At 38.7% G+C, this 16402-nt stretch overlaps 1 protein-coding gene across 5 annotated transcripts in view; it reads right to left on the bottom strand.

Annotated features, from left to right (window-relative positions):
* Positions 1–16402, bottom strand: part of Frk (fyn-related kinase) — a 127833-nt gene that overhangs the window by 12311 nt on the left and 99120 nt on the right. For all 5 annotated transcript variants that reach the window (NM_001159544.1, NM_010237.3, NM_001358769.1 and 2 more), the window contains 3 exons: positions 14861–15024; positions 12588–12756; positions 6952–7110 (listed from right to left, as the gene is read on the bottom strand). In NM_001159544.1, the coding sequence (NP_001153016.1) occupies positions 6952–7110; positions 12588–12756; positions 14861–15024 (492 nt within the window). The remainder of the gene's footprint in view (positions 1–6951; positions 7111–12587; positions 12757–14860; positions 15025–16402) is intronic.

Raw genomic sequence — 16402 nt, 5'->3', positions numbered from 1 at the left:
TGGAGAGGAAAGAATTATTTCACTCACAGTTCCATATAATAGTACTTAATCAAAAGCAGTGAGGGCAGGAACTCAAGCTTGTCAGAAACCTGAAGGCAGAAGCTGATGCAGAGGTCATGGAAGGACACTGCTTACTGACTTGCTCCTCATAGCTGGTTCAGCCTGCTTTCTTATAGAACCTAGGACCACCCACAATGAGCTATGTCCTCCCCTATTCATCACTAAGACAATGCCATACAGGTTTGTCTACAGCCTCATCTTATGAAGACATTTTCTCGGTTGACTCTCCTCTCAGATGACTTTAGCTTGTCAAGTTGGCATAAAACTAGCCAGCACACTGACTACAGCAACTGTCATAATAAATGTTCATAGAATAACAACAGACAACTAATCCAGGCTAGAAAAACAGTATCAGTGCTATCAATAGCATTAAAGCTAAAACCATAGTCCCAGGTTTAAAGACATGCACCTTAAATGAGTTGTTAACCTTCCCATGCCTGTTTCTCTAATTGTAAAGTGAGAATGTTTGTTTGTCTCATAAAAAAAAAAAGTTAAGTTCATGTGTTTAAGTAACCTGGAAAAACACCTGCCACATAGTAAATACTACAGTATTTTATTTTGTTTTTTTTTTAAAGAAGAAGAAGGAGGAGGAGGAGGAGGAGGAGGAGGAGGAGGAGGAGGAGGAGAAGGAGAAGGAGAAGGAGAAGGAGAGGGAGAGGGAGAGGGAGAGGGAGAGGGAGAGGGAGAGGAAGAGGAAGAGGAAGAGGAAGAGGAAGAGGAAGAGGAAAGAGGAAGAGGAAGAGAGGAAGGAGGAGGAGGAGAAGAAGAAGAAGAAGGAGGAGGAGAATGAGGAGGAGGAGGAGGAGGAGGAGGAGGAGAGGAGAAGGAGAAGGAGAAGGAGAAGGAGAAGGAGAAGGAGAAGGAGAAGGAGGAGAAGGAGAAGGAGAAGGAGAAGGAGAAGGAGAAGGAGAAGGAGAAGGAGAAGGAGAAGGAGAAGGAGAAGGAGAAGGAGAAGGAGAAGGAGAAGGAGAAGGAGAAGGAGAAGGAGAAGGAGAAGGAGAAGGAGAAGGAGAAGGAGAAGGAGAAGGAGAAGGAGAAGGAGAAGGAGAAGGAGAAGGAGAAGGAGAAGGAGAAGGAGAAGGAGAAGGAGAAGAAGAAGAAGAAGAAGAAGAAGAAGAAGAAGAAGAAGAAGAAGAAGAAGAAGAAGAAGAAGAAGAAGAAGAAGAAGAAGAAGAAGAAGAAGAAGAAATGTGGGCTGGAGAGATGGATCAGTGGTTAAGAGCACCAACTGCTCTTCTGAAGGTAAGAGTTCAAATCCCAACAACGACATGGTGGCTCACAACCATCCATAGCAAGATCTGATGCCCTATTCTGGAGTGTCTGAAGATAGCTACAGTGTACTTACATATAATAAATAAATAAAATATTTAAAGAAAAAATGTATATGCCCTCTCCTATGGTAGCTCATGTATTTTATTTCCAGTAAATCACATAATTTAATGCACAGACCAATATTCGAACTGTTTCCTATTATTTCTACTTCACTGGGATTCTGACTACCCAGAGAAACAGGCTTTAGAATAGAGACTCTAATTCAGGCATGTTTGAAACTGAAATGATATGCTCTCTTGAAAGCTGTTCTGTGCTATCTGCCTAGACATGCCATTTCTATGACTCTTAAACACACACCACTGAGGGACTATGGAAATATATCATGTTTCTGTAGAGCAACTGCTATACAGTTATATTTGATTGAAGAAGACATTAATAAATATAACATATCTGCCTGTTTCAGTCCTCTTCAGCAAACTCTGCATGAAAATCATGAACCATGTTTCAGGACATAACTTATCAAAACAGAAAGTATTTGCTATTCCTTAAAGGGTACATCAACGTTTGATGTTTGTTAGATGTTCTGTAAGTATTCACTAAGCAAAAAAGAAAGCTCAACAAACTAAACCAAATACAGGTATTTACTTCAAGTTTCAGTAAGCTGTTGTTAGTGAAATATGTGTGTTCTTACACATATTTCATTATATTGCCTTAATTACCAAGGTTTTCTTAAATGGTATATATTAAAGGGTCAATAAGTAGGCCATTAAGGTATTAATTTTGCTGCCAAAATGTGTGTAACAGTTTTTCAATTTGTAGTTTTTCAATTTCAACATGTAAATATTCTTTTACAAATATGAATTATAAACGTGCATAGTTGCTTTTCACCTGACTCCTCCTAAATGCTTGCAGCCAAACACTGGAAAGAACATTCCAACTCACACCACTATCATCCTGTCTGTCCCATTACACTGTCTAGTTTCAGTCTACAATGAGCCCCGCATACCTTAGAGTACGCTCAGCAAATACCTTCAGTAAAAAGTGACATAGAATTAACATCCAGCACAGTTTCATTTTTACAGGCCTGTATGAACTGTCCATGTTTGTCTAAGGTTTGCGTTACTTGGGTTGAGCGAACACAAGAGACTTCTTTACCCCCGAGTTTTGATCAGTGGGCAATTTGGCTATTCATACTTGACACCAGATATCTGCTTCTCCCATCTTTCTCTGTCTTGCCACTTAGTAACACTGCCGTGCAACAGAAATGCTATCACTTTATCATAGTGTGAATACATAGTTTATATCCTTACCTTCTTTTGATTAAACATTCATATTAAGAATTAGAGTGTCCTTTCTCTAGCTCCTCCATTGGGAGCCCTGTGATCCATCCAATAGCTGACTGTGAGCATCCACTTAAGGAGCTAAAGGGATCTGCAACCCTATAGGTGCAACAACATTATGAACTAACCAGTACCCCTGAGCTCTTGACTCTAGCTCAATATGTATCAAAAGATGGCCTAGTCGGCCATCACTGGAAAGAGAGGGCCATTGGACTCACAAATTGTATATGCCCCAGTACAGGGGAACACCAGGGAAAAAAAAATGGGAATGGGTGGGTAGGGAAGTGGGGGGAAGGGTATGGAGGACTTTTGGGATAGCATTGGAAATGTAATTGAGGAAAATATGTCATAAAAAATATTAAAAAAAAAAAACAGCTCCTGGTTTGGTTGATTCTTCGAATAGTTATTTTTGTTTCCACTTGGTTGATTTTGCCCCTGATTTTGATTATTTCCTGCCATCTACGCCTCTTGGGTGATTTGCTTTCCTTTGTTCTAGAGCTTTTAGGTGTGTTGTCAAGCTGCTAGTGTGTGCTCTCTCTAGTTTCTTTTTGGAGGCACTCAGAGCTATGAGTTTTACTCTTAGAAATGCTTTCATTGTGTCCCATAAGTTTGAGTATGTTGTGGCTTCATTTTCATTAAACTTTAAAAAGTCCTTAATTTCTTTCTTTATTCCTTCCTTGACCAAGGTATCATTGAGAAGAGTGTTGTTCAGTTTCCACATGAATGTTGGGTTTCTATTATTTATGTTGTTATTGAAGATCAGCATTCATATTAAGAATTAGAGTGTCCTTTCTCTAGCTCCTCCATTGGGAGCCCTGTGATCCATCCAATAGCTGACTGTGAGCATCCACTTAAGGAGCTAAAGGGATCTGCAACCCTATAGGTGCAACAACATTATGAACTAACCAGTACCCCTGAGCTCTTGACTCTAGCTCAATATGTATCAAAAGATGGCCTAGTCGGCCATCACTGGAAAGAGAGGCCCATTGGACACGCAAACTGTATATGCCCCAGTACAGGGGAATGCCAGGGCCAAAAAAAAATGGGAATGAGTGGGTAGGGAAGTGGGGGGGAGGGTATGGGGGACTTTTGGAATAGCATTGGAAATGTAATTGAGGAAAATATGTAATAAAAAATATTAATTAAAAAAAAGAATTAGAGTGTCCATTTGTTTAGACATTTTTTAAATAAGCCACATAAAACATGGAGTTCTGAAATATATTCTTCCAGAAAGTTGATTTCTCTGCCTTTTACATGTTGATCATTGTTTTCTCATATGAAGATGTAAGCATGTCTTTACCCTCTTCCAAAATTATTTAATCTTTTATTTCTTCCATCATTATATGTATTAAGATACCCATTTGACATGAAATTTGGTACTTTAAGATATTCTTTTTCTCAAAAAGTATATTTAATAAAAATGATATATGTGGTGTAAAAATAATAAATTTCAGTAATATACATATATATATCATCAAATATTCTCAATGTATTTTAATAAGTGTCTCCATTTTGAAGTTGGTACTAAAACAAATCAGCTAAGATTAAAGAGTATAAAAGGTTTATATGGGCAAAATGTCTATGTTCTTTCAAATATGCTTCATACTATAATCCTATTATAGAGGGTATGGAAGATTTTCACCAATAAGGCCAATACTGAAAAACTGTATAGTATGCTTTGTTATTCTGAAGAGTTCACTGGCCTAAGAACCACTTAATATCACAACCACCATGCCTGAAAACTACAATAAAGTTCACAAAGTTGCAGCAGTTTATATCTTCAGAAGGAAATCTATTACATCCTATCACTGAATACTCTTCTAACACAGCAACACATGATCTAATGAGCTACATACACGTAGCAGAATCCTTTCAGGATTATTTACCTCTTTGTTGATAAAGAATTAGATGTAATAAATATAAATTTATGAAGTATCTGTGAAGTATCTCTGAAGATGAAGGTCTTAGTGAATATGTCCCTAGTGGCCTAATTCAGAAGACAAGGATTGTAACCCTGAGTAAACCACATCAGCATGCCAAGTACATCCTCAAAGTCGGAGGCTTTTTGATGTACCAACTAAGGCTTTTCCTGTTGGTACCTCAGTCTCAAAATTAGTTGAGTCCAAATCCCAATTTTATTAGTTTATAGGTGATCTTGACTTAATTATTCAGCCAGTCACCACATATTAGAATACACCCTTGTGAATCAGATGTTGTTCAAGAACTAAAACAGACAGAGCTTTCTATCCAGCCAAGCACTCACTCAGATGGAAATGTCTGTGGAGACTTTCAGGAACTGAGAAGTAAACAGAACCTAGTCTCATCTACCAGAGAAATAGGCAGAGTCCTGTGCATCTCCCTCAGGTGGCAATGTCCACTGACAGTAGAACACAGACTTTAGCCCTAGCCACTTACGGGTCTTAAGAAAGCCTAGTGAACTTCCCCCAGTTAGCAACACTCACTTCTGTCACAACCTCAGCCTCAACCACCAGAGAATCCCACAAAACTTACATGCCTCCCACAAGTAGCACTACCCACTCCCACTGTGACCTCAGTCCCTGCCACCTAAGGACCAGCTGCATAATGGTGCAGCCTTCCACTGACTTCTGAGTACCTTCAGCAAGTACCTGCTAACTCTCTAGAAGGGCCATTGCTGTCACCAGAAGCTGCACCTAGCCCTAACTAGCTAAGCTTAGAGTACTTCAGATACTTCATTTGTACATTGACACTTGAGTGGCCCCAGGACTGAATCTTGAAGGCCATTCAGCTGGCCCATAACCAGACAAGTTTGGGTAGTAGCAAAGAAAGATCTAAACAGCTACTCTACACAAGTGGGACAAATACACATACCAAAAATCACTACCGATAACCTACCTCCAGAACCCTAGGTCCTTTAAAAAAATTATAATATGGAAAACCAATAATACATCTTCTCCAAAAATTAGTACTACCACAGTACTAATGTTCCCTGGGAAAACAACTCAGATGATACACAGGACAATGATTTAGAAATAACAATTATAAATATGTTCAAGAAAATAAAAAAAAAGGATGGGAGTAAACACTGTGACTAGATGACATTAATGAGACAATGAATTATGTTAGGAGAGCATCTTAGCTGGAAGAACTATCAGTTGGTGAGAAATCTGAAGATGGAATCACAGACTGAGAAAAACCAAAGACAAGTTAGAGAAAACCAATTAATTCAATGCTGACAATAGGCCTAAATGTAGGGAATTCACAGTTCTACCTAATAAGTGACATTTGCTAAGTACTTTATTAGCTATGACCGAAATTCTTCTGCTTTGCCCTGGGACTAATGCAGGAAGTGTCAATGGCTGAAGTTAAGTCTCCTGTGGTGATTCACTACTCTGAGGACGCTAGATTTGGTGACCACAGGCAAGGGAGCTACATATACTTTGGTTTTACACAGTACTGTGTAGGACACATCTTTGTCTCAGTCTTTCTCGTTTTGAAATTTAGAATTACCAGATTCACAAGTGCCCCTCAAAAATCTCCTCCTCCTGGACTCTTCCCCCCAACTATTCTCACCTGCTCACAAGTCTATCAGTCTTGCTCTGATACTGTAAAAATCAGTGAAAGTCTCTATTTTTCAAGCACAAATTGTTCTGCTGGCAGTTTATCTCAATTCTGAACATCTTGTTTCAGTGCTTATTATTTTTGAATTATTCATGTGTGATAAATATTGCAGTGCCCTTACTGTGACTGCCAGAATCAAATGCAGGGATACAGCAATACTATATTTCTGCTTTTTAGTCTGAAATTTCTCAGATTGCGTAGACCTAGAAGTAGCTTCGAATACACACACACACACACACACACACACACACACACACACACACACACACACACACATAAAAACAAAGCCTCAAATAACTTTTTAAAAATTTTTCTCCAAAGTATTCCAGGTCCATAAAGTGTACTCCACAGAAAATATTTGTTCATGACTAATAATGTTCAATTAGCTGGTGAAGGAAACACAAAATATCCACTCACCCATTTCCCACACTACATTTAAGTGCTCCAATGCGTCTATTGTGTACAATTAGATTTTCCACTACATAAATATTTTTGCTCTTTTGAGAACATCGAACATATTCCATTAAATAGTAGTTGAGCTGGTCATGTTAACATTCATTCTTACAGACACACACATTTTAAACATCTTTTGGTTATAGGAGGCTTACTAAATTGACATTTATGGGACTAGCTAAACTGAATTCCTCCTTTTCCTCCTTTTATTAAGTCTTCAGCTTACTTTGGAGATATTCTTGCAGGCTTCCATGTCTCATCAACTCTGTAATAATATAAATGGGATCTTCTAAAGTGCAAACAGCATAGAGCTGGATGAGTTTTGGGTGTCTTAGGCTCTTCATTATCTGTGCCTCCCTCAGGAAGTCATTTGGATCCATTGAACCTGAAACAAGAAGAGGAGGAAATCACTTTATGTCACTGAGGCATTCCTATCCCCACAGCAGCCTGGTGGGAAACACCATGATTGCCTCCTGTCTCTTGATAACCTAAGAGCATCAGTGCCACAAATCTTCAGAGTTATCAAAGAATGAAATCAGTTCAGCCAGGGCAACCTAATTACTACATGTGCCATTGTGTCAGGGGTATGCAGTTTATGTGCTACGATGTGTAGGTGAAGAGCAAGTGGATTCAGGTCCGGATGACAAATGAAACAACAGAGAGATACTGACAGTGTAATTGATGACATGAGACAGGCATCTTCACATAAAGGGAGAGTGCCCATTAACACAAATACAGGCAGATAAAGAATATTTAATTACTCCACCCAGAGATCTTGGATTTAGAACCAGAGAGGACTGACTTCTGCCCTATCCTTTGTACCCACTCTGGGAACAGCTGAAAAGCACCTTAAAACTTAAAACTTTGCCATATTCCTTTCCTTAACTTTATAGATATATCAGGTGTAAGCCTACTAAGAAATATTCAGGGACATTTCCAAAAGCTAACAGTGTGTTTCACCATTTTACATTTTTAATGTCAAACTGGCACTCAACCTTTTCTTCTACATTATCCATCCAGTTCCTCCATCAAAGGCCTAAAGGTTTGGGGCTCTGAAGCCTCCTTTGAAAACCCATTAACAGATTGATTTTAAATGATACTCTAACTCTAATTTTAAATGAACTCTAACTCATATACAATGTATCAAAGAGTCAATATCAAATAAACAGGAGAAGGAAAGATGCCTGAAGTTTACATGTCAACAGTAATTTTCAAGTCTCTTGTTTTTAGTATGTAATGTTTCAGAGGTATTACTGTGATTGATCATATCTTTATATTCACTTAGAACATCGTTCCATTCAATCTCTGCTCTCAACAAGTACTTCATGGTTGGCATGGAAACCAAGACAATAGATACATTTCAACACTGTAAGGGTTGCACTGCAGCTTGTTTGTCAATGTGAGGTTATTTTACACTAAGCAGTGAAATGGTGTACCCTTGCAAAGTTCAGCCTCCAGGCTCAAAGTTCAACTGCAGCTATACAACTAGCTCTCTTTGTAGTCTTAAGCAAGTTGGCTGATCTCTCTAAACTTCAGAATTACAGAAGTACCTAGCACACTTTGACCCACTAACTGCTACTGGTGGTGGTGGTGGTGGTGGTGGTGGTGGTGGTGGTGGTGGTGGTGGTGATAGTGGTGATAGTGGTGATAGTGGTGATAGTGGTGATAGTGGTGATAGTGGTGATAGTGGTAATTTCACATACTCTTACTGATTAGAGAAACTGAACACATTAATGGTGTTTTGTGTTGGCTGGGGAGAAAAGACAGGGTTGTAAAGAAGAAAATAAATAAAGCTATTCTCTTCTTAAGGGAGCTATTTATGAGCTCCCTCAGTGCCAGCATTACCGCTGATCAAAAAGTTTAAAATTTAGAATCGTAGTAGAAAAATGTAGGCGGCAATAAAAGAGACACATAAATCATACCAAATCACTTTTAATAGTGATTAAAAATAACCTTTATCAAATATAGATATAGTATGACCCTCTCCTCAAAAGAAAAAAAATACAAAAGATATATCTGACTCATGAAGGTTGAAGTGACAGTAGCCCTTGTAATCATCATTCAGACAAGTTCTACAGGAACCTAGACAATCCTCAAGTCAGACTAACTTAAGAGCTGAAGTTGAAGCACAATAGGAGCCCCTGCAGGTGAGAGCTACTCAGAATTTTCATGGCCAGGCCTGCTATAGCTGACCAGAGGAAGGGAGTCCCAATCTCAAGCCAGCTAGTAATGCAACATTAAATATTAATTTTTGCCTGTCAAAGTTAGTGTGGGAGTTGATTTCAGGCTCATCTTTATTGCGTGGTAGTCTGCTAGGCAATAAATAGCTGCTAAGATTGATTAATGGCCTCAGTAAAGTGAAGACATTTAACCAATCACCAAAGCTGTTTGCTGCTATTACACTGTAAATCAATAATAACTATTCCTATTGGGAAGCAAACTATCGTGGCTTTTTTGACATAAGAAATATGACATTTTTCGTTGTTGTTGTTCTCTTTTGACCTCCAGAAAGCTTTCCATGGAGAGCAATGTTAGGAAGGACAGCTTGCTGTTTATCTTTTTAAAAGAATAATTTAGATTGGACAATGAAGTTTCAGCTCAGTTGTCAACAAGATTATCATGTAGAAGTGCATAGTGACTGTGAACCAATCAATACTGAAACAGACTGTCCTCACTTGCACTCATTTGGTGACATCTAGCCACATACAAGTGTCTCTCTGATATTTCATCTAGCAGATATGAATGCTGGAACCAAATTCCTGTATTCCAAGTCTATGCTTGGGAGCTCTGTCTGGAGCTGGAAGCTAACACTTTAAAAAAAAAAAAAAAACTTATGGCATTAAGAACCTTTGTGGCCACTGGTCTAATCTGTCCTCATAAGATTCTAGCAATGGTGAACTCTTATGATTCCCACATCCTGATGAGGAAATACAGAGAGTTTAATGAACTATCCAGAGGCACAGAGATAAAGCCAAGTTTGAACTTGGATTTATCTTACCCCAAAACTTCTTGATCTGACATGTCACACTACAATACTCCAACATTTTCTGTCCCTAGCACACTTAATGTCTCAGCTGGTTCTCTTCACAATGCCCCATGCCACAATAAAAACATTTAACCCATCATTTGATTGTTAAGTTACATCCAAACAACTGTAAGTTATTTTCCTTGGAAACTAACGGCTATCTGAGAACGGAATACAGACAGGGAAATTAAAAGGAGATAGGGAATTACTTTGTAAGGTAGCACAATCAGAGTAGAATACCACATAACTTCTCAAATGTTGCAATCAGATCAAGTGCTGCTCTCCCTCATGACCTAGTCTGGGTTGATTTTTTTGTGTAGATTTTGCATTTGATGAGAGCAGTCATCAAAACTTGGCATAGAGAAATCAAACTGGAAGTAAGCTGGAAGCTTTCTCTCCACTCTTACAGCTTTCACAGTTTGGGGGACTGGGAGAGGATGCTGGGCAGGCTGCTAAGGAAGCGAACCATTCTCAGTCTTGCTCAGCTGTAGACTCAGCATTCTAGAATATTGACTTGCCAGGTAAGATGTAGTCTAACTAGTGGTTACAATCCTTGCAGCATTATTAAAGCTAGATATGAGGCTGACACCTCATATTGTGCTACCATAGGCAATAAGGCAATGGGAGCAAGACTGTTACGGTGATAACCAGATGCTTTTTTGATGGGATTTGAGGCCCTGTATGTGAGAGGAAATCTATGCCTGAACTAGGAACCTAGTTAAAGCATACCTATGCCTAGTGGGGTAATAGGTTTTCGGGAGAAACTTACTATTCTTGTTTTGCTGAGATTAACATACTGTTGAGTTGCTTTCTAAATGTTTATACTCCTAGATTAGTTCTGCTCGCGCTTGTGGCTGTGGTCAGAGAAGTTTCTTTATGTGGTGGGCAGTGGCTAACGCAAAGACACATAAAATGTCAAAGTACTTCTAATAAGTGATTTGGTGAGAATTCACCTAAACAGGACATCTATTATCAGTCTTCACATCAAGGCTCAGAGGACATTCTAGGATATACAGGATTCCTATGAATCATTATGTTCTGATAGTGTTGCTGTACGCACAAGCCCAAGACAGCTGTAGTTGCCTTATTAGACCTGCTCACAATTGTCAATATTCTGTCATAGATGTGGAAAGGTGTCATGAGGCTCTACCCATTCCTTGAGAGCTACTGGCAGTTAATGGTTTCGGGGGGGGCGGGGGGAAGAGTCATTTTCTTCAGTGGTATAGCCACTAATAAGTCTCCCATGTTCCAGAATATATCATGCCTATCCATACTTTTGCAAGCAACTAGGTTAACCTTAGTTTATCAACATCATCAAAAAAACAGACATAAAAATAGAGAGATACTTGTGGGAAGAAGCAATTCAATGAGAGTAAAGGGGGAAATGAAAATATAGTGGTGTGTGTTAAAATGATTTGAAAAGTATATTATATACATGCACACATTGTCAAAGAATGTACCTAAAATGATTCACAAATATGGTATCAACAAAAATAATACAACCCTATCAAAAGCTGAAACCCTACACTTCTTAAATGCAACAACTTTGTGTCATATTCAATATGTTACTTTCAATGTCCCTTACCTCCTCTTGTCAATTCCTTGGGATTCCCAAATGTGCCTTAACATGGAGTGTGGGAAACATAGTACTATACATACTAACATCTGAGATGCTAAATTCTTAAGTTCAGTCAATAGGAGGCTTCTAAAAAAATGTAAGCACTGTGGACTAGGAAATAATAGAGGTTCACAGAACACTGTAGTCTACCCAATAGTTACGATCCTTGCAGTGTTATCAGAGGTAGATATGAGGCAGCCAGAGACTCATATTGTACTTCTATAGAATGCCATTTCTATATAGTATAATTCAACAATGACAACTATGGGTCAGAAGCTCTGCCATTTGCTAACATTATAATAACAATAACAATATACTTTTTCATGACTGACTTTGAACCAAGAACTATACAATGTGTCTCTACCAATGACCTAATTTAATTATTATAATAACTTTGCTAGAGTGGCCTTAGCATTATTACTATTTTAATCATGTATAGTTCATCTCTAATAAAGAATGTTATTCCTTGAATAATTCTAGCTTGTCATCTGATTGTGTGTATATGTATGTATGCAGGTATGTGTGTGTGTGTGTGTGTGTGTGTGTGTGTGTGTGTGTGTGTGTGTGAGCCAGATGCCAACATCAAGTGTCTTTATCATTCTATTTCTTATATTTTTTTAATTGGATATTTTATTTATTTACATTTCAAACGTTATCCCCTTTCCTGGTTTTCCTTTTGCAAACCCCTTATCCCACACTCATTTTTTTTTAAACAAAACCTCCCTGTGATTTTAGTTCAAAGAGTCAGCAATACTGGCTGGCCAGCAAGAGGCCTACTGTGTCAGTGCTGGGAATTCCGGTGTGTGCTGTCATCCTTGGCTTTTCACATGGGTGCTAGGGGGTGGTCAAAGTAAGGACCTTACACATGTGCATCAAGTATTTTACCAACTGAGCAATATCTCCAGCCCCTACATCTGATTGGTAAAGTATGTTTTGCCAGTAAATTACAAAAAAAAAAGAAAAAAAAGAAGAAGAAGAAGATGGAATCCTAACTTTTGAAAAGAAAGAACTAGAGGTGTTTTCAGCTTCACTGGGATGAACATGCCCTTGTCTTCCTATTTTAAAAGCTCTCTATAGTTTTTAGTCGCCTAGGGCAGAACAATGGCAGTGCCTGCCTACTGCCAGCACTGGCTGTCCTATGAGGTCTACGGCATTTATGATGGGAATTGTAATAAAAAGAAAATCAATGTGTGCTGTTTAACCTTCGACATTCTCGTACCTGGTTTTAACGTTTTTACGGCCACTGGAGTGGTATTATTCCACAGACCTTCCCAAACTTCTCCAAACTGACCAGATCCCAGTCGCTTCAAAAGCTGTATGGAGTTGCGGTCTATCTCCCACTGGTCTGCAGTTTTATATGACAAATCAAAAGGGGTTGGTACCTGGATCTGTCAGAGAAAAAGGAGAATACTTGTCAGAAATAAGTTATGGCACTAGCTTAGAGGAAAAACATTCCCATGTGAGTCTGATGACTTAAGTTTGATTCCTGGAAACTATGTAGAGTTAGAAGGAGCTCTATGACTACACACAGCCACTCTCTAACTTCTATATGCACACTATAGTACTTAAGTGCATGCACACTCACATATATAACATTTTGATTGAAAAATAGTCTTTAGACACACACCCCCAAAGCTTCCAAGAACTAAACCACCAACCAAAGAGTGCACAGGGGGTACCCATGTTTACAGCTGCATATATAGCAGAGGATTGTCTTATATGTCTTCACTGGGAGGGGAGCCCCTCCTGTGGAGGCTCGATGACCCAGGCTGAGGCAGCAGTGGGTGGGCAGGTGGGGGAGCACCCTCATAGAGGTAGGGGGAGGGAGGAGGGAATAGGGGGCTTCTGGAGGGCAAACTGTGAAGGAAGATAACATTTGAAATGTAAATACAATAACCAATAAAAAAAGGAAAAATAGTCTCTACTTTTTAAGGAAAATATTGACTCTAAATACCGAATATGGTAAATTAAAATCTGTACTGTTAAGTCTTTAAAACAACCCTCTCTCATATGTCCAGTGCTGTGTCCATCCACCCCACCCATGCTCAGTGTCATCCCCGCAGGAGGCTGCAGGAACTTCTCTACCTCCTGCCTTGATGGATCCTCTATGTGAAGCTGACCTAGAAAAGCTCCCTTCCTCCCTCACAAGTCGTTCCTACACTCCTTGACTGTAGCATTTATTATATGCATCACATCTCTTTGCAAAATGAAACCATCAATTTTCCAATCCATTTTTGTCATTTCTCTTTGTTTTCTATTCACTCACTTACCTCAATTAATAAGAAATTTTGAGGCATGAAGTAGGCATCTTCAGTAAATAAAACTGGTGAGGCCAGTTATATATCAGAGTACTGTAATAGTTATTTGAATAATCAACTTGATTGAACTGAGATACACCTAAGACAGTTGTTCTCAACCTGTCTATCAGGACCCCTCTGGCAAACCTCTGTCTCCCAGAATATTTACAGTATTTTTCAATGCAGTAGCAAAATTACAATTATGAAGTACAATAAAAATAACTTTATGATTGGAATGAGGAACTCTATTCAAGGGTTGCAGCATTTGGAAGGATGAGAACCACTAACCTAAGAGATTAATTAAACTTCTAGGTACTTCTCTGTTGGTATTTCCAAAGCCAATTAAGTGAGAAGAGCTCTGGTATAATCAACGGCTTGATCCTTGGTGCTTTTCTATGATCATGATTCCTAAGCATGCTTAAAGAAAGGACAAGGTCTATTGGATGGCAGTGGGGTATTTCTTTGGAGCTGTATTTCTTATATGGTTCCCTTCTGTATTCTCCCTTTTATATATTTCCTATCTTCCATGAACCTGCTCAAACATAAACTCCTACCGCCATGATGCTCTCTGCCCAGGTGTGCAGACAAAATAAATTTTTCCTCCTAGGTTGCTTCTGTCTGTTGATCACAGGAGAACTATGGGTAGTAAAACTCATTGTCAGGTTTACTGCATATATTATGTCTCTATTGCAGCTATCAAACTCTAATACAGTTGTTCTCAACCTTCCTAATGCTGTGACTCTTTAATATAATTCCTCGTGTTGTGAATCCCAACCATAAAATTATTTTTATTACTTCATAACTGATGTTGCTATGGTTATGAATCGTAATGTAAATAGTTACGTTTTCCAATGGTCTTAGGTGACCAACCTCTGTTAAAAGGTTGTTCAACTCTTCCCAAAAAAGAGTCATAACCCACAGGTCAAGAACCACTGATCTAATATAAGTGCACAAAATAACTAAAGATAGTAAAGGAATCAGTGCATCTCCTATAAAATAATTAACAAAAAAAAAAACAAATTTTCTTTTAAAATGAATATGGGATAGTGCTGACTATAATAGTTTCCCCACTCCTGCTCTAAGTAAGCAAATGATTGTGATGTTATATGAACTGACAGCAAATGACAAGTGCTTCAGTGTCTGAGAGGAAAGTGTTAATCTAAATGACAAGTGAACTCAGCTGAAATACTTTCACCTTTAAGCATGGCTTCTCCAGCTTGACACACAGCCCGTCACTTGTTGTGGTGTAGTAGTTCACGAATTCATTCAGGGTTGAAAAGACTTTCCTCCTGGTGAGGAAGAAGCCACCTTCATCCAACCTTCTTATTCTGTAGTGTTTTACAACACCTTCATCTAAAACTAGAACACAAAACAAATCCTGTCAATAAAGGCGTCTCTGAACCCAAAACTTTTTTGTGATTTGTCACTGTATGGAATGAAATTTTCATAAAACTGATATCTTTCAACTTCGTCACAGAATATATGAAATTTTCAAAGAGGACACACCCAAAATCTGTGGTGGGGAAACAGGGGCACTCACTAGAAGATAAGATTGACGGAAAGAGAGAACGCAAACTAAAAACTAAGAGTAACAGTAAAACATTCCAAGCTTGGAAGGCGAGCAAGCATCACTGAAGAAAGCCATAAAATTAAATATGCTGTTCTAATAATGGAAGCAAGAAAGTCTTGATCTATCTCAGAAATCACAGCATCCAGAGATAACAGCACAAGGTGTTGAGAAAAACTCAACTCATGCTGGTTTTTTACCCCAGGAAATCTAATAATGGGAAGAATGAAACAGAGTGAAGTATTAGAAGGGATTCCACAGTGCCAGTGCATGTCACTGTGTAGGCACCCTTCTGTGCAGACTGATAGCAGAAAGATCCAACAGATGCAGTAGGAGAGGTTTTATGGAGCCTAAAATGCAGTTTACACGTTGCCCTGCAATATTGTTAAGTCCACAGGCAAATCCTTCTGCATCTGCATGGACAATAACCTGCATTACACTCTGGTAGGCTGAATGACCAGCGAAGTTTTCTTCTGTCATTGGCCACTAATCACTCTTTCTTGCTAGCAACAATCCTTTTTACTCCAGAAAGTCCTTGCTCTCCTAGCAAGGTGAGAATCAGAAAGACTCAAAGCCCAGCCTGATCTTGGGAATGCCAAGTCAGAGAGCGCTATCTAGAAGCTTCAATTCTAAGACATATAAAGGAGCCAAGGAAGACAAAAACAATTTTGCCACCACCTTTTTTTTTTCTGGACCTTTTTTGGTTTTTTTTTTTTTTTTTTTTTTTTTTTTTTGATGATGCAGTTTTAAACTACTGATACAATTTGTGTGTCCAGCAGGGAGGAAATTTGCCTGAAAAGAGATGCAAGCCGGTGGAAAACAGTGTTGCCTGAGGAAGTAAATCTTAGTTCTTGGGGTCAGCGATACAGGACTATTTCATAACTGTAATTTTGAAACTGTTATGAATCATAATATAAATATCTGATATGCAGATCTACTGTATGACCACCAAAGTGGTTGCAACACACAGTATGAGAACCACTGCTCTCTATACTACCAGGTTCCAAATAGAAGATCCAATTGACTAAGTTGATTATAAAAAGATAATATTACAATAAAAAGACACCATCTGAATTTGGGTTAAACCTCCTTTCACTCTTTTTATTTTTAATACAAAACACACTGGACAATTAGCTCTCTTAAAGAGAATATCATTGCCTTACGTTATAG

The sequence above is a fragment of the Mus musculus genome, chromosome 10 (genome assembly GCF_000001635.26).
Source record: "Mus musculus strain C57BL/6J chromosome 10, GRCm38.p6 C57BL/6J".
Lineage (NCBI taxonomy): Eukaryota > Metazoa > Chordata > Mammalia > Rodentia > Muridae > Mus > Mus musculus.
Note: the sequence above shows the minus strand (reverse complement) of the source record. Positions and strands in the feature narration are given on the sequence as shown.